General features: G+C 48.4%; 1 protein-coding gene across 1 annotated transcript in view; it reads left to right on the top strand.

Annotated features, from left to right (window-relative positions):
- lamb1a (laminin, beta 1a) overlaps positions 1-18,918 on the top strand; it is a 139,783-nt gene that overhangs the window by 108,581 nt on the left and 12,284 nt on the right. The window contains exons 25-28 of the mRNA XM_072471582.1: positions 5,974-6,158; positions 6,917-7,158; positions 7,502-7,705; positions 16,649-16,793. Of these exons, the coding sequence (XP_072327683.1) occupies positions 5,974-6,158; positions 6,917-7,158; positions 7,502-7,705; positions 16,649-16,793 (776 nt within the window). The remainder of the gene's footprint in view (positions 1-5,973; positions 6,159-6,916; positions 7,159-7,501; positions 7,706-16,648; positions 16,794-18,918) is intronic.

The raw sequence follows: 18,918 nt of genomic DNA, 5'->3' as shown, positions 1-18,918 counted from the left end.
TTTGCCCTGCAAATGAAAGTGAATATTTGACACCAGAAAGGCTGATATGCAAGTAAAATAGATGGTAAAAGACTGAAAGACTGTCTTATACCATACCATAGCATCCTGACAGTGTAGAAGGAGGCCATTCAGCCCATCGACACTCTGAATGAGCACCCTACCTAGGCCCGCTCCCTTGCCCTATCCTCATGTGGTACCCTCAATAATGACGCTTAAGAGTGTAAACGGTAAAGAAGGCTTTAATAAACTAAGAACCGTGTGCTAACAGCTAGGGCGGCGCCTTATATACGGCTCCCAGATGGGCAGAGCCGGAGACTGAGTTCGCCAGGGTTCCAAGCCCGGTCTTAAAGGGGACATCACCTTACATGATGACAAGGGTACAGTGTTACAGTAACTGTTCATCACATTCACCCCCTGTTTAAAAAAGAGTCCGGCGGGGGTGAAGTGCCATCATAAGTCCATCCGTCTCGGTGGCCGGATCGTCCTCATCGGCCTCAGTTCGGACAGTGGTGTGGCGGACCCTGACGTCTTGGTTGAGGGTACGTCCGGGAGCACGGCGGTCGGAGCTTTTGTCAGGGCAGGGGAATGGGGCGCAGGGAGAATAGGCAGTGCCGGCGCCGGCGGGATGTGTAAAAGGGGGGCCTAGGGGGTGCGCGCGGTAGGTGCTCACCAAAGGGGAATGGGGCCGGGAGGGAGTGTGTTGTAGGGGGTGCCGGGTCCTGCAGGGGAGCGGCGCGGGAAGGGGCGTCTGTAGTGGGCGAACCAGCGGGTGCCAGATCCCGGAGGGAAACCGTATCTTGCCTGCCGTCGGGGTACTCGACGTAGGCATAACTGGGGTTGGCATGGAGTAATCGGACCTTTTTGACCAGGGGGTCCGTTTTATGGCTCCTCGTGTGCCTCCGGAGAAGAACAGGTCCCGGAGCCGTCAGCCAAGGTGGAAGCGAGACCCTGGAGGTAGACTTCCTGGGGAAGATAAACAATCGGTTGTGAGGGGTCTCATTCGTGGCCGTGCAGAGGAGCGACCTAATGGAGTGTAGGGCGTCGGACAGGACCTCCTGCCAGCAGGTAGTTGGGAGACTTCCCGACCGTAGGGCCAGAAGGACAACCTTCCACACTGTCGCGTTCTCCCTCTCCACTTGCCCGTTTCCCCGCGGGTTATAACTGGTCGTTCTGCTCGAGGCGATGCCTTTGCTGAGCAGATACTGACGCAGTTCATCGCTCATGAACGATGTACCCCGGCCACTGTGGAATGGCGAATGGGAAATGGGAGAACTCATCGATAGCGGTGAGGAAATAGGCATTATGATTGGTGGACGGGAGGGGCCCCTTGAAGTCCACGCTCAGTCGCTCAAAGAGCCCCGAGGCCTTCACGAGCCGAACCTTGTCTGGCCGGTAGAAGTGCGGTTTGCACTCCGCACAGATCTGGCAAGCCAAGGTCATGGCCTTGACCTCCTTGGTTGAGTAAGGCAGGTTGCGGGACTTGATAAAATGGACGAGCCGGATAACCCCCGGGTGGCAGAGGTCATTATGGATGACTTTCAGGCGGTCATCCTGCGCGTTGGCGCATGTGCCACGGGACAGGGCATCTGGGGGCTCGTTGAGCTCCCCTGGACGATACTTGATATCGTACGTGTAGGTGGAGAGTTCAATCCTCCACCCCAAAATTTTATCGTTTTTTATTTTGCCCCGTTGCGTGTTATCAAACATATAGGTGACTGACCGTTGGTCGGTGACGAAGGGTAAACCTCCTACCGGCTAGGTAGTGCCTCCAGCACCACACAGCCTCCACAATGGCTTGTGCCTCCTTCTCGACTGCAGAGTGTCAAACCTCGGAGGTGGTGAGGGTCTGGGAGCAGAACGCTACTGGTCTGCCTGCCTGATTGAGGGTAGCAGCCAGGGCGATGTTTGATGCATCGCTCTCTACTTGGAAGGGGATAGTTTCGTCCACCGCGCGCATAGCAGCCTTGCCGATATCGACCTTGATGCGGTTGAAGGCCAATTGAGCCTCAGCCAAGAGGGGAAAAGTGGTGGTCTTTATGAGTGGGTGGGCTCTGTCCGCATACTTGGGGACCCACTGGGCGTAGTAGGAGAAGAGCCCCAAGCACCGTTTGAGGGCCTTGAGACTGTGGGGGAAGGGGAGTTCCTTAAGCGGGTGCATGCATTCGGGGTCGGGACCTAGGACCCCATCTTCCACGACATAACCGAGGATGGGTAGCCGGGTTATGTGGAAAACTCATTTTTCCTCATTATAGGTCAGGTTACGGGCTTGGGCGGTCTGGAGGAACTTTTCGAGGTTAGTGTCATGGTCCTGCTGGTCATGGCCGCAGATGGTGACATTGTCCAAGTACGGGTATGTAGCCCGCAAACCATACTGGTCCACCATTTGGTCCATCGCCCTTTGAAAGACGGAGACCCCATTTGTGATGCCGAAGGGGACCCAGTGGAAGAGCCGGCCGGCTGCTTCGAAGGCAGTATAGGGGCGGTCTTTTGGTCGGATGGGGAGCTGGTGGTAGGCGGATTTGAGGTCGACCGTGGAAAATACTCGGTATTGGGCCATCCGATTTACCATTTCCGCGATGCGAGGAAGAGGGTACGCATCAAGCTGCGTGAATCGGTTTATGGTCTAGCTATAATCCACGACCATCCGTTTCTTATCCCCGGACCTGACTACCACCACTTGCGCTCTCCAAGGGCTGTTGCTAGCCTCGATGACCCCCTCTCCCAGTAAACGCTGGACCTCTGACTTGATAAAAGCCATATCTTGGGCACTGTAGCGCCGGCTCCTGGTGGCGACTGGCTTACAGTCGGGAGTGAGGTTCGCGAATAGCGAGGGGGGTGCGACTTTCCGTGTCACAAGGCAGCATACCATGGGGGGGGGGGCAAGGGTCCGCCGAACTTCAGTGTCAGGCTTCGGTGGCTACACTAGAAATCCAGTCCGATCAGCAGGGGGGCACAGAGGTGGGGAAGGATATAAAATTTGAAATGGGTGTACTTGGTGCCCTGGATCGAGAGATCCGCGATACAGTACCCCTTGATTTGCACCGAGTGGGACCCGGATGTGAGGGCTATTGTTTGGGACGCAGGATGGGTGCGCAGGGAGCAGCGCCTTACCGTTTCAGGATGGATAAAGCTCTACATGCTCCCGGAGTCGAAGAGGCATGCAGTGTCGCGCCCGTTGACCTGGACCTGCATCATAGAGCTCTGCAGGTGTTTTGGCCGGGTTTGGTCGAGGGTGATCGCTCCCACTCGCGGGTAGTCCGAGTCTTCAGCCGAGTCGGGTCAAGAAGATGGCCACCGACAAGATGGCCGCTCCCATGATTCGCATGAGGCTGATGACGCGTCAGAAGGGGGCGTGTCGGGTCGGTGCGCAGCCGCATTGCGAGGCCTGAGAGTCTGATTTTCGGGCCGGCTGTGCTTTGTTCCCCTGGTTCTGGCCAGGCAGACCCTTGCAAAATGCCCCATCTTCCTGCAGTCGCTGCAGATCACGGAGCGGGCTGGGCAGCGTGGGCATGGGTGCTGGCCCTGCCCGCAGAGGTAGCACGGTGTTTCCCCATGATGAGCGGGTCGCCGCATGGCGCAGGCCTGTAATATGGCTGAGTCTGAGGAAGTCCAGGGTGGGGCTCGCAGAGTCCGCGGGGTACGTACCCAAATTATGTCGGGCCACCTCCAGCGAGGAGGCGAGCGTTAGCGTGCCCTGGAGGTCTTTTGCCCCGTTTTCGAACAGCCGCTGCCGGATGTAGGTCGAGCGGATGCCAGACATGAAAGCGTCTCTGATGTGCAGGTTCATATGGACTTCCCCTGTCACATCCTGGTGGTCACAGTCCCTGGCAAGCGCGGTGAGTTTCTCAACAAGTTCGTCTAGCGATTTCCCCCCCGAGCGCTGTCGGCAGGTAGAGAGCAGATACCTGCCGTGCACCTCGTTGATAGGCTTGACGAACCGCTTGCGGAGTAGCTCGACCGCCTCTTCATAAGTCGTCGCCTTTTCAAGCGTGGCGGAGATTCTGTGACTCACCCGGGCGTGGAGTAGGCGCAGCTTGCGCGGCCCCAGCATGGGAGTCTCTGAGGAGTCCAGGTAAGCCTCGAAGCATCGGAGCCAGTATTTAAAAATTTCCTTTGCCTCCGGTGTCCGTGCTTCCAGGTTGAGCTTCTCTGGTTTTCTCTGCGTCCATTCTGATGTAGTTTCGTTTATTAAATTGTGGTACCCTCAATAACGACGCTCAGAGTGTAAACAGTAAAGAAGGTGTTAATAAACTAAGAACTAGACTAGTGCCGAGACGTGTGCTAACTGCCGCACTGTCCACAAGGTGGCCCCTTATATACGGCTCCCAGATGGGCGGAGCCGGAGGCAGCGTTCCCCAGGGTTCCAAGCCCAGTCTTAAAGGGGACATCACCTTACATGATGACAAGGGTACAGTGTTACAGTAACCGTTCATCACATTATATAATGCTGTTCCTGACTGCAATGACAGGTCCACTCTGTACATTTTATTCTATTTCGTTATCGTTCTTAAAATGGACACATTGAGGGCGGCACGGTGGTGCAGTGGTTAGCACTGTGGCCTCAAGGCGCCGAGGACACAGGTTCGATCCTGGCCCTGGGTCACTGTCTGTGTGGAGTTTGCACATTCTCCCTGTGTCTGCGTGGGTCTCACCCCCACAACGCAAAGATGTGCAGGTTAGGTGGATTGCCCAAGCTAAATTGCCCCTTATTTGGAATTGTTTTTAAAAATGGAGACATTGTATGCCAAAAAGTTCTATGGAGATACCTTTCTGACAGAATCATGCTGTTGCCCACCACTGCATGTTCTCGAGGGTAAAAGTCCAAAAGGATTTTGGAAACAAAACTTGTTTATTGAGCCAGGCATTTTAAAAAATTTGGGAACAGAATCTTTGTCCGTGTTTAGCCATCTGTATAGTAAAATTAAATTTCATTAAGTTGGTCTTCATCTTGATGTGATTCGCCAGAAAAAGTTGGAAGTTTATTCTACTTATGACAGGTCAGTAGGGAAATGTTATTGAAACCATCTGCAAGGCAGCTGTGTAAAGTAATTTTCATGCTTTTATTAACATTTCTGGCTTGATTTGACAGCGCAAAATAAATTTGGTGCATTTCTCCAGCATTTCCCAATGAACAGAATTTCTTAGCTGTGTTTTCTGTGTCTATATTCATTTGACAATGAAGGTTGAAGGAAAAATATTAGATTATTTGCATCGGTTGTCATATTAATTCCTTCAACTTCCACCCACACATTCTGCCCACTTGCTCCATCACTTGTGTATGTTCCCAGAGCACATGCAAGTTATTATTTATTATTTTTGGTCTATTTGTATCAATTTGCTTTCTGCGACCACTTTATCAAAAAGAATTGGAAAATGCCACAGACCATACCCTCAAAAGCAATAGTGGTATGATTCTGTCCATTTTGAAGGCCAATTTTGTATGCATAAACTGAATGTGGCATTACTTAAAGCCTCGAGTGAAGACGTCATTCTTTGGTAGGGGGGTGTGGAAGATTGGATCAACTTGATTGCCTTTTCAGGGAGTAAGGGTTTGCATGCAAGATGTCACAATACTTTATTTCTGTACTTCAATATTGATGTTGTTACTTGTGGGAAAATAATTGGCAACATCTGGGAGTTGTTAACTCTCTTAGGACTCTGAAAGGGTTCTGTTTAATATTCTGGAAAATCTAACATGCTGGGAGGTGTTGCTCCGTCTCCAACATTGATATCAGCTTGGTTTCATTGTATTCATGGAATGGTTTATTTTTGGACAGGGAGGAAAAAGATATTTTTCTTGCGGATTGCATACATGCTAATGGTCAAAATGTCCCACCTGATTATGCCAAATGTTAATTCATATTGCAGCTTGTGGCAATGCTTCCCGACTTCAAGGATTTTGAAACAAATCCATATTGGAGTTTGTAGCTCTCCTAAGTAAATGGGATTAAGGTTTAAAATTCTTGTTTTCAGGAAGAAAGTCATTGACCTTACTGAAAAAGTTAATGTGATTGAATCCGATCTTGGAACTACAGCAGACCGAAATAATGTAACTGACACAGAACTAAATGTCCTTCAGAGTGATGCTGAGAGTTTAAAAGCTGTTGTGAATGAGCTAGCAGAACAGTTGGAGTACATTAAGAACTCCGATGTCCATGGTGAGTATTTGATTACGTTAATTCAAATTGGAATGGTGTTACATTGATATCTGCAAGCTCATCAGGTCCCTTCAAAGGTGTCAGAAATTAAGTACCACTGTGCCCCCAGCCCCAAATGAAGCCCCTCCTGCCCGCGAATCGGCCCTCTCCTGACTGTGGCGGCGCCGGACTGAGTTCGCAACCGCCACGCAAGGTTCCCGAACGGTGTGAGTACACGTAACCCACGCCGTTGGGAATTCGGCCAGTCGGTGACTGAGCATTGCGGGGCAGGCCGAGAGTACTCCGGGGGGAGGATCCAGCCCAAGATCTCCTCGCAACACTCCCAAAATTTTTTTGGATACTGCAGATTATTTTGAAATATCGAGAGAATCTATTTGAAATTTGTTTCTCTGGATATTTAAAGCATCTGTTCAATTTTAATTGCAATTTTGAGAGGTTACTCAATGGTGCTTCTAATTGTATTTCCTAAATAGAGCTCAGGGAAGTATTGTATAATACTTTGATGTAACAGTCATCAGTATTTCTCCTTAACGTATCAAACCAATGATCATTGTCTGCATTGGTTCTGGTCAATGCATCTGTGTAAAAGGAAAACTGTTAATTTATTTCATTTTGACACTAAATGGTAATGATTAGATATGGCTCCTCCAATAGTAATGATGAGATTAAGTGTTCTATTGCCCTGAAGAATCTCATAATTTCATCTGAAAGTAATGCATGTCTTGATGTTTTCAAATCTCTCCAATACTCTGTCGTAGGAGCCTTGGACAGCGTCCAGAAATACTTTAACCAGTCTCTCGAGGCTGAAGTAAAAGTTAATTCTTCCACTACTGATCCCGATAATATATTGCTGGAATCCTTGAGCATTCGAGAAAAAGTGGATGATATGATTTCACAGAGTCAGGATAACTTTGAACAGCAGCAAAAAGAACATTCACAAAGTCTGGAAGAACTGGCTGACAAATTGCAAAATCTAGACCTTTCACCATTAAGCGAAAAGGTACATTTTCACCTATGTTTTCAGAGTTCATTCTAACATTACAAAATTGCTCCAATTCTCATGGTTTATATTAAGCAACCATTTCTAGTGGCACATTAGTTGGTTGCAGCTAGTTAAACTTGACAACAGGCCTTTTAATTAATTGATCACAGAATAGGTGCATTCCACCTAAACTGCATGTTTTTACCATTTACTGCATTAGACGTGACTCCGGTCTATTTGGTGCCTATCCTGACTTTTTAAAATATTGCACTCCACAAGTATTCTTGATGGAACGAAAATCAGTTTTGCTGAAGTCAAATCTAAAAAAACTGCACTAACTATCCTTCACCTGTTTGTCCAGATTTGCGGTAGCCCTGCGGGGGTGTCGTGTGCGGAAGCACAGTGTGGAGGTCCAAACTGTCAAGATGATGACGGAACTAGAAAATGTGGAGGAATTGGCTGTGATGGACTTGTAACTTTAGCCCATAAAGCATGGGAGGATTCCATGGATTTTGACACTGCAGTTCTAAATGCTTTGGCGGAGGTGGATCAGCTTTCTAAAATGGTATGTTTTGCATTCTGAACCTTAGTCGAAGTGTCCAGTGTGGAGTGGACCAGAGTGAAGTTTATCAAGCAATTTTTAACTTCTGAGTATGGGGAATAAAAATCACAAGTAATTAATGTAACCATAAACATTAACCATAAACATTATACAATACTAATCCCGTACTGAAGTAGATAGAACTTAGATATTTCATCATAGCCACAAACACCATTCCAAAGAAAAAGCTGTGTTTTGCTGTGTTGCAGTTTTTTTCTTCTCTGTGACCATACCACTTGTGACTCTCTGTGCCGGTTGATAAAATGAGAAACAGTAGTATAAAAAAAAAGATTTATTAAAAATCATATTAAACCAAATCATCCAAAACAATTTACCAAAAATGCACAATAGAAGAATGAGACAAACAAGAAAAAACATGTATTAACATTAAACCAAAAAACTAAACTAAACCCCCTAACAGGTGACGGCGACTAGCTCTTTAAAAAAGCAAATTAATGGCAGCCATCTTAGGCAGAACCCTCCCACCGACCCTCTAATGGTGCAGTTAACCTTCTCCAAATATAGAAAATCAAGCTGAGGCACTAGGCGCGGAGTAGGAGACCTCCACCCAAACATAACTCGTCTTCGGACTATCGATGAGGTGAAGGCGAGGACACCTGCCTTCACCCCCAACTGAGCATCGACGAGTCTGACACCCCAAATATTGCCAACAATGGACATGGATCCAAACCTACATGAATATCTCCGTCATGGTGTTAAAGAAAGAAGCCCGGAAACTTACCAACTTGGGACAAGGCCGGAACATATAAATGTGGTTAGCCAGCTCCCAAGCGAAGCACTCACACTTATCCTCCAACCCAGAGAAGAATCTGCTCATCCTTGCTTTAGTCAGATGCACCCTGTGATCGACCTTGAATTGAATCAAACTTTGCAGAGCACATAAAGATCGTGGAGTTGACTCTGTGAAGTGTCTCACTCCATAGCTCATCATCCAGAATGGGACCCATTTCATCCTCCCTTCACTCAATGGAGTTGACTCCGCCGAGAGGATATGGCCGTATGTGTCCGAAATAGTCCCCCCGTCAGACCCGTCCAAAGACATAATCCTCTTCAACAGGGAAAATAGTGGTGCCAATGGAAAGGAGGGGAAAGCCTTGCGCTAAACAATCGCAAATCTGAAATACCTGAAAAGACTAGAACCACGCAGTTGGAATTTGTCTGCCAACTCCTTAAAGCTAGCAAACCTCACCTCTATGAATAGGTTCTCCAAACCTCTCCAGACCCTTCTCCCCCCATGACTTAAACATCGAATCCAAACCCACTGGCAGATAGGGGCGAGCGAAGACGGGGAACAGCACTTGAAACGTAAGCTAAATAGTTTCCAAATTCACAAGGTGGACACTGCCCACTGAGTTCCGGGAAAATCTCACCAGCGAGAAAGGCAACGATGCAGTAACTATTGCGCGAAGTCTAGAAACAGTACAGGAGTTCGCTACCATTTGTCCCCATATGGGACCAGAATGACCGAACTACAATAATATCTTCTGAAACGAAAGAGAAAATGCTGGAAAATCTCAGCAGGTCTGGCAGCATCTGTAGGGAGAGAATAGAGCTAACGTTTCGAGTCCGAAGACTCTTTGTCAAAGCTCCAATGACTCTTTGTCAATACCTTCTGAATGTTGGCTGCCCAATAGTAAAACAATAAATTTGGTAGGGCCAAGCCCCCTGATTGTCTGTCTCTTTGAAACAAAGCCCCATGGACCCTTGGATCTTACCTGTCCAAATAAAAGAAGGAATTAATTTGTTGACTTTAACAAAAAAGGACTCGGGAAGAAAAGTGTGGCGACATAGAATCATAGAGTCCCTATAGTGTAGAAGGAGGCCATTCGGCCCATCGTGTCTGCACAGACCCTTCGAAAGACCACTCTATCTAGGCCAATCCCTCACCCTATACCTGCAGCCCCACCCTAAGGGGCAATTTGGCGTTGCCAATCCACCTAACCTGCACACCTTTGTACTGTTGGAGGAAACCGGAGCATCCGGAGGAAACCCACGCAGACACGGGGAGAATGTGCAAACTCCACACAGTCACCCAAGGTCTGACCTGAGTCCCTGGCGCTGTGAGGCAGCAGCCTCACCACTGTGCCACCTTGCCATCTGCAAAATAGGAAAAGAAATAAAAATATCGGGAGCATGTTCATTTTAATAGTCTGACCCCTACCCACCAAGGATACGGGGAGGTTAACCCACCTCTGCAAGTCCGACTTGATACTGTCGACCAAATTAGTGTAATTTAATTTGTGAAGCGAGGCCCAATTGTGGGCCACCCAGCACCCCAGATAACGAAAGCTAGTCTTAGCAAGGCGAAAGGATAGCATCCCCAGTTAGGCTCTCCTCCCCAGGGGGTTGACTGGGAAACATTCACTCGTGTCCAAGTTCAATTTGTAACCAGAGAAGAAGCCAAACATACAAAGTAGCTTCATTTTCTTGTCCATGGAGGGTACTAGGTCCATAATATAGAGACGTTGATTGTCCGTATAAAGGGATACCCAATGCTCCACCCCTCCCCCATTTATCCCACTCCACTTAATAGAGGTCCTACGACAATCCTCCAGTGTTTATCAAATTCCTTCACCAAGGTACTAGAAAGCACCTTGGCTGTTAGTGAAGTTGCCGGAGACCCAGAGGCTGTCTCTGCCATTTTATCTGCTGACGGCAGCACGGCGACGCAGTGGCTAGCATTGCGCCGAGGACCTGGGTTCGATCCCAGCTGTGGGTCACTGTCAGTGTGGAGTTTGCACATTCTCCCCATGTTTTTGTGTGTTTTGCCCCCACAACCCAAAGATGTGCAGGGTAGGTGGATTGGCACGCTAAATTGCCCCTTAATTGGAAAAAAATGAATTGAGTACTCTAAATTATTTTTTTCGAAAATAAATTTATCGGCCGATGAACTCTTGAGAGGCCTCCGACTCCTGTCGACGAAAATTTGCTGTCCACGTTCTTGTCTGGGCATTTCTTTTTTTTTAAATAATATTTTATTGAAAATTTTTGGTCAACCAACACAGTACATTGTGCATCCTTTACACAACATTGTAACAATACAGATAATAATGACCTTTTTTAAATTTAAACAAAAACAACACAAATAAATAAATATCAAATAACAAAAAATAAAAACTAGCCCTAATTGGCAACTGCCTTGTCTCAGGCCACACCCCCTCCCCCCCCCCCCCCCCCCAAGTCCTGGGCCGCTGCTGCTGCCTTCTTTGTTCTCCCCTATCTATCTTTCCGCAAGATATTCGACGAACGGTTGCCACCGCCTAGTAAACCCTTGAGCCGACCCCCTTAGGACGAACTTAATCCGCTCTAACTTTATGAACCCCGCCATATCATTTATCCAGGTCTCCACCCCCGGGGGCTTGGCTTCTTTCCACATTAGCAATATTCTGCGCCGGGCTACTAGGGACGCAAAGGCCAAAACATCGGCCTCTTTCGCCTCCTGCACTCCCGGCTCTTGTGCAACCCCAAATATAGCCAACCCCCAGCTTGGTTCGACCCGGACTCCTACTACTTTCGAAAGCACCTTTGTCACCCCCATCCAAAACCCCTGTAGTGCCGGGCATGACCAAAACATATGGGTATGATTCGCTGGGCTTCTCGAGCACCTCGCACACCTATCCTCCACCCCAAAAAATTTACTGAGCCGTGTTCCAGTCATATGTGCCCTGTGTAATACCTTAAACTGAATCAGGCTTAGCCTGGCGCACGAGGACGACGAGTTTACCCTGTTTAGGGCATCTGCCCACATCCCCTCCTCAATCTCCTCCCCTAGCTCTTCTTCCCATTTCCCTTTTAGTTCGTCCATCATAGTCTCCCCTTCGTCTCTCATTTCCCTATATATATCCGACACCTTACCGTCCCCCACCCATTTCTTTGAGATGACTCTGTCCTGCACATCTTGTGTCGGGAGCTGCGGGAATTCCCTCACCTGCTGCCTCGCAAAAGCCCTCAATTGCATGTACCTGAATGCATTCCCTTGGGGCAACCCATATTTCTCGGTCAGCGCTCCCAGACTCGCAAACTTCCCATCCACAAATAGATCTTTCAATTGCGTTATACCTGCTCTTTGCCACATTCCATATCCCCCATCCATTCCCCCCGGGGCAAACCTATGGTTGTTTCTTATCGGGGACCCCCCCAGTGCTCCGGTCTTTCCCCTATGTCGTCTCCACTGTCCCCAAATCTTCAGTGTAGCTACCACCACCGGACTCGTGGTATAGTTCCTTGGTGAGAACGGCAATGGGGCTGTCACCATAGCCTGCAGGCTGGTCCCCCTACAGGACGCCCTCTCTAATCTCTTCCACGCCGCTCCTTCCTCCTCTCCCATCCACTTACTCACCATTGAAATATTAGCGGCCCAATAATACTCACTTAGGCTCGGTAGTGCCAGCCCCCCCCTATCCCTACTACGCTGTAAGAATCCCTTCCTCACTCTCGGAGTCTTCCCGGCCCAAACAAAACCCATGATACTCTTTTCTATCCTTTTGAAAAAAGCCTTCGTGATCACCACCGGGAGACACTGAAACACAAAAAGGAATCTCGGGAGGACCACCATCTTAACTGCCTGCACCCTCCCTGCCATTGACAATGCTACCATGTCCCATCTCTTGAAATCTTCCTCCATCTGTTCCACCAACCGCGTCAAATTTAGCCTGTGCAATGTGCCCCAATTCTTAGCTATCTGGATCCCCAGGTAACGAAAGTCTCTTGTTACCTTCCTCAACGGTAGGTCTTCTATTTCTCTACTCTGCTCCCCTGGATGCACCACAAACAGCTCACTCTTTCCCATGTTCAATTTATACCCTGAAAAATCCCCAAACTCCCCAAGTATCCGCATTATTTCTGGCATCCCCTCCGCTGGATCCGCCACATATAGTAGCAGATCATCCGCATATAAAGATACCCGGTGTTCTTCTCCTCCCCTAAGTATTCCCCTCCATCCCTTGGAACCTCTCAGCGCTATCGCCAGGGGCTCAATCGCCAGTGCAAACAGTAATGGGGACAGAGGACATCCCTGCCTTGTCCCTCTATGGAGCCGAAAATATGCCGATCCCCGTCCATTCATGACCACACTCGCCACTGGGGCCCTATACAACAGCTGCACCCATCTAACATACCCCTCTCCGAACCCAAATCTCCTCAACACCTCCCACAGATAATCCCACTCCACTCTATCAAATGCTTTCTCGGCATCCATCGCCACTACTATCTCCGTTTCACCCTCTGGTGGGGCCATCATCATTACCCCTAACAACCTCCGTATGTTCGTGTTCAGCTGTCTCCCCTTCACAAACCCAGTTTGGTCCTCATGAACCACCCCCGGGACACGTTCCTCTATTCTCATTGCCATTACCTTGGCCAAGACCTTGGCATCTACATTGAGGAGGGAGATTGGTCTGCAGGACCCGCGTTGTAGCGGATCCTTTTCCTTCTTTAAAAGAAGCGATATCGTTGCTTCTGACATAGTCGGGGGCAGTTGTCCCCTTTCCTTTGCCTCGTTGAAGGTCCTCGTCAGTAGCTGGGCGAGCAAGTCCAAATATTTTCTGTAAAATTCAACTGGGAATCCGTCCGGTCCCGGGGCCTTTCCCGTCTGCATGTTCCTAATTCCTTTCACCACTTCTTCTACCGTGATCTGTGCTCCCAATCCCATCCTTTCCTGCTCTTCCACCTTGGGAATTTCCAGCCGATCCAAAAACTCCATCATTCTCTCCCTCCCATCCGGGGGTTGAGCTTCATACAATTTTTTATAAAATGTCTTAAACACTTCATTCACTCTCTCCGCTCCCCGCTCCGTCTCTCCATCTTCGTCTCTCACCCCCCCTATTTCCCTCGCTGCTCCCCTTTTCCTCAATTGGTGTGCCAGCAATCTGCTCGCCTTCTCTCCATATTCATACTGTACACCCTGCGCCTTCCTCCATTGTGCCTCTGCAGTGCCTGTGGTCAGCAAGTCAAATTCCACATGCAGCCTTTGCCTTTCCCTATACAGTCCCTCCTCCGGTGCTTCCGCATACTGTCTGTCCACCCTCAAAAGTTCTTGCAACAACCACTCCCGTTCCTTACTCTCCAGCTTCCCTTTATGTGTCCTTATTGATATCAGCTCCCCCCTAACCACCGCCTTCAACGCCTCCCAGACCACTCCCACCTGAACCTCCCCATTGTCATTGAGTTCCAAGTACTTTTCAATGCATCCCCTCACCCTTAAGCACACCCCCTCATCCGCCATTAGTCCCATATCCATTCTCCAGGGTGGACGCCCTCTTGTTTCCTCCCCTATCTCCAAGTCTACCCAGTGTGGGGCATGATCCGAAATGGCTATAGCCGTATATTCCGTTCCCCTCACCCTCGGGATCAATGCCCTACCCAACACAAAAAAGTCTATGCGTGAATAGACTTTATGGACATAGGAGAAAAACGAGAACTCCTTACTCCTAGGTCTACTGAATCTCCACGGGTCCACCCCTCCCATCTGCTCCATAAAATCCTTAAGCACCTTGGCTGCTGCCGGCCTCCTACCAGTCCTGGACTTCGACCTATCCAGCCTTGGTTCCAACACCGTGTTAAAGTCTCCCCCCATTATCAGCTTTCCGGTCTCTAGGTCTGGGATGCGTCCTAGCATTCGCCTCATAAAATTGGCATCGTCCCAATTCGGGGCATACACGTTTACCAACACCACCATCTCTCCCTGTAATTTGCCACTCACCATCGCGTATCTGCCCCCGTTATCCGCCACTATAATCTTTGCCTCGAACATTACCCGCTTCCCCACTAATATAGCCACCCCCCTGTTTTTCGCATCCAGCCCCGAATGGAACACCTGCCCTACCCATCCTTTGCGCAACCTAACCTGATCTATCAGTTTCAGGTGCGTTTCCTGTAACATGACCACATCTGCTTTAAGTTTCTTAAGGTGTGCGAGTACTCGTGCCCTCTTTATCGGCCCGTTAAGCCCCCTCACGTTCCACGTGATCAGCCGAGTTGGGGGGCTTCCCACCCCCCCCCCCTTGCCGGTTAGCCATCATCTTTTTCCAGCTTCTCGCCCAGTTTCCACGCGGCTGTATTTCTCCCAGACGGTGCCCCCCCGCCCATCCTTTCCCGCACCCACTCCCCCCTTTCCCCAGCAGCAGCAACCCAGTAATTCCCCCCTCCCCCCCCCCCCCCCGCTAGACCCCCCGCTAGCGTAATTACTCCCCCCATGTTGCTCCCAGAAGTCAGCAAACTCTGGCTGACCTCGGCTACCCCCCGTGATCACGGCTCGCCCCGTGCGGCGCCCCCTCCTTCCTGCTTCTCTATTCCCGCCATAATTATCATAGCGCGGGAACCAAGCCCGCGCCTCTCCCTCGGCCCCGCCTCCCATGGCCAACGCCCCATCTCCTCTCCCTCCCCACCTCCCCCCATCACCACCTGTGGGAGAAAGAAAAGTTACCATACCGCAGGATTAATCATACAATCCCTCTTCGCCCCCCCCCCCCCCCCCCCCCCCCCCCCCCACTCGTCCCACCACTTTGTCCAAACGTTCATTTTCGTAGTCCAATCATTCCAATTTTTCTTCTACAATAAAAGTCCACGCTTCATCCGCTGTCTCAAAGTAGTGGTGCCTCCCTTGATATGTGACCCACAGTCTTGCCGGTTGCAGCATTCCAAACTTTATCTTTTTTTTGTGAAGTACCGCTTTGGCCCGATTAAAGCTTGCCCTCCTTCTCGCCACCTCCGCACTCCAATCTTGATAGACGCGGATCACCGCGTTCTCCCATTTACTACACCGAGTTTTCTTCGCCCATCTAAGGACCATTTCTCTATCCTTAAAACGGAGAAATCTCACCACTATGGCTCTGGGAGCTTCTCCTGCTCTCGGTCCTCGCACCATAACTCGGTATGCTCCCTCCACCTCCAACGGACCCGTCGGGGCCTCCACTCCCATTAACGAGTGCAGCATCGTGCTCACATATGCCCCGACGTCCGCCCCCTCCACGCCTTCAGGAAGGCCAAGAATCCTCAAGTTGTTCCTCCTTGCGTTATTTTCCAGTGCCTCCAACCTCTCCACAGATCGTTTCTGGTGTGCCTCCTGTATCTCCGACTTCACCACCAGGCCCTGTATGTCGTTTTCATTCTCTGCTGCTTTCGCCTTCACGACCCGAAGCTCCTGCTCCTGGGTCTTTTGTTCCTCTTTCAGCCCTTCAATCGCCTGTAATATCGGGGCCAACAACTCTTTCTTCATTTCCTTTTTTATCTCCTCCACGCAGCGTTTCAAAAACTCTTGTTGTTCAGGGCCCCATATGAAACTGCCACCTTCCGACGCCATCTTGGTTTCTGCTTGCCTTCCTTGCCGTTGTTCCAAAGGATCCGCTGCAATCCGGCCACTTTCCTCTCCTTTTTCCATCCGTGTCCAGGGGGAACACCCTTCTGGTTTACCGCACGGTGTTTTCAGCCGTTAAAATTGCCGTTGGGGCTCCTATCAAGAGCCCAAAAGTCCGTTTCACAGGGAGCTGCCGAAACGTGCGACTCAGCTGGTCATCGCCGCACCCGGAAGGCCTGTCTGGGCATTTCAATCATACAGAATCCTTATTCCATTAATTACGTGGGTTTTCAAAGGAAAATTCAAAAGAAAATACCCACTGAGAGAAAGGGGCATAAAGTGCAGTATTCTAGCGGCAGCCAACTCATGCGTGTCTTCCCCCTACACTACGCCACCGGAAGTCAAAATGAGAAATCATAGTTAAACAGCTTTCGGTACGGTTATCCAGATGAGGAGTGGGACTAATTGAGTTGCTGCTGCAGTGAGTAAGAATGGACACAACGGGCCAAATGGCAGTCTTCTGTTCTGTAAATATTCCACGGTTCTGACTCAGTAGATCCTCATTAATAGGTGATAATGTTGTGTCCCTGCAGGTTGCTGATGCAAAAATTAAAGCAGATGAGGCTAAACTAAATGCACAAAAGGTACTCCTGAAAACCAATACAACAAAAGAAAAAGTTGACAAGAGCAATGAAGACCTAAGGAATCTTATCAAGCAAATCAGGGAATTTCTCACACGTAAGGATTGAGATTAAACATTATTTAAGGTGTTATCTTGCATTTATCTCTGCATATTTGTTTGTTGTGAAATATCACTGACCTAAGTGGTGAGGAAGAATCCACATGATCATACAGTGTATATGATTCAAAATTTGCCATTGCTGAAGACGAAGATAATCTATACTGACCTTTCTGTGATGGCTGTTAATACAGTTCTGATTTGCAGATGCGAGATGACTATAGAATGCATTTGTTCCTTCAAGTTTATTTCTATGGATTTTCCACTGCGAGAGATTAATGCTTTACTGTCTAACAGCGATCCATCTAAATGCTATTTTTGCTCCCGTCTTTGGGAATTTTTATGCTTCATCATGCCTGTTGATTGGTCACCTAGTAATTATTGCAGTGTTACCATACTTAGCCAAGGAAAAAGAACATCTGGCTTTCACTGGCCTTGGTTTGGTGCCTTTTCAATCTAGTTTATGTTGCAGTTCACTTAACGTTTGCCTTCCACGTGCAACCTGTAAGTGTAATATTCATTTTCGGAAATCTGGCAGTAAATTGTTCATTTGTTTATTTTAAGCAAAAAGCTTGCACTGAACCTACCATGTGTTATTTAAGCTAGACAGAAATGTGTTCAGTCCATCAAAGCACTTATCCTCCACCTTGTGACAACTTTACCTTGTGCAGTTTGTCTGCATGGAAATTTTTGTGCCCATTAATATCTGTTGGGTTTTTCACTGCTCCAAGTGGTATCTGTTCAGCACTGAACTAGATTCAGTTTTACCAGTACATGAGCTCTGTGATTCTAACTCACAACTATTCTCTTTAAAACCTATATTTATTTGCAATGAGATTTTTCCTGAACTAATATTTTGTTTTCTCACTACTTTGCTTGTTGCACACTCTGAAAGCATCTTGAGGAAGATCGAAACAAAACATTCCAATGATTTGAGCTGATAGAAGTATTGATTGATTTACTTAATTGAGGAAGAATAACAAATGGCAAATCTGTCTATCTGTGCCCTTGTCGAATAAACTTCAGAACAGAGGAATATATTTTTCCCCACTTGCTGCTATTTTAGCTGTATCGCGTAACCTTTGCGTACCCCATTCCGAACTGAGTCTAGCAACTAATACTTGGAGCTGGACCAGTTTGAATGGTTCTGTTGTGGGCTAGATCCTCACTGTGTATATGGTATAGTGGAATTTCACACTTTCTGTTGATAAATCGACAGTGAAACTTTGATTTACTTGCTGTTTGTAGTTCTTGAAGCGAAATGTACTGCTCTCATGGCAATATTGCCCCAAGGGTGGCATGTAGCCAAGTTAACTCAGTAATTTATTGATCAAGATTTTCCATTCCTGTGCCAGCTCTTGCAAAGTTATCCACTAAGTCCCATTCTCCTCCCCCCTCATTTGGAAACATTTTTAAAAATCCTACTTTCCTGATGGGATGTTCCGAGTATTAACTACCCTTTGCATTAAGAAGACTAACCTTCTCTTTTGTTCTTTTGGCAGTGATCTTAAATTTATGGCCACTATTTACTGGCTGGCCAGTTGCAAATACTTCAAACTAAAAGCCATGATTTTGAACAAGTTCAAAGCACCATTGTCAATAGAGGCTGTATCGGAGCAGTTGAGAGGGGCTCTATATCTTGGTAGTACCACAGAGTCTTTAGAGGTCTACAGCACAGAAAAGGCCCTTTGGCCCATCGCATTTGCGCCAGTCAAAAACAGCCACCTAAGTATTCTAATCCCATTTCTAGCACTTGGTCCATAGCCTTGTATGCCTTGGCATTGCAAGTGCACATCTAACCAGGGTAGCATAGTGGTAAGCACTGTTGCTTCTCAGCGCCAGGGACCCAAGTTCGATTCCCGGCTTGGGTCACTGACTGTAGTCTGCAGTTCTCCCCGTGTCTTCGTGGGTTTCCTCCGGGTGCTTCGGTTTCCTCCCACAAATCCTGAAAGATGTGCTTGTTAGGTGAATTGGACATTCTGAATTCTCCCTCAGTGTATCTGAACAGCCACCGGGGGTGTGGCGACTAGGGGATTTTCACAGTAACTTCATTGCAGTGTTAATGTAAGCCTACTTGTGACAATAATAAAAGATTATTAAAAATACTTATGTTATGAGAGTCTT

Source organism: Scyliorhinus torazame, chromosome 13, assembly GCF_047496885.1.
Source record: "Scyliorhinus torazame isolate Kashiwa2021f chromosome 13, sScyTor2.1, whole genome shotgun sequence".
Classification (NCBI taxonomy): Eukaryota; Metazoa; Chordata; class Chondrichthyes; order Carcharhiniformes; family Scyliorhinidae; genus Scyliorhinus; species Scyliorhinus torazame.
The sequence above is the reverse complement of the archived record's forward strand: the minus strand, read 5'-3'. Positions and strand labels throughout refer to the sequence as shown.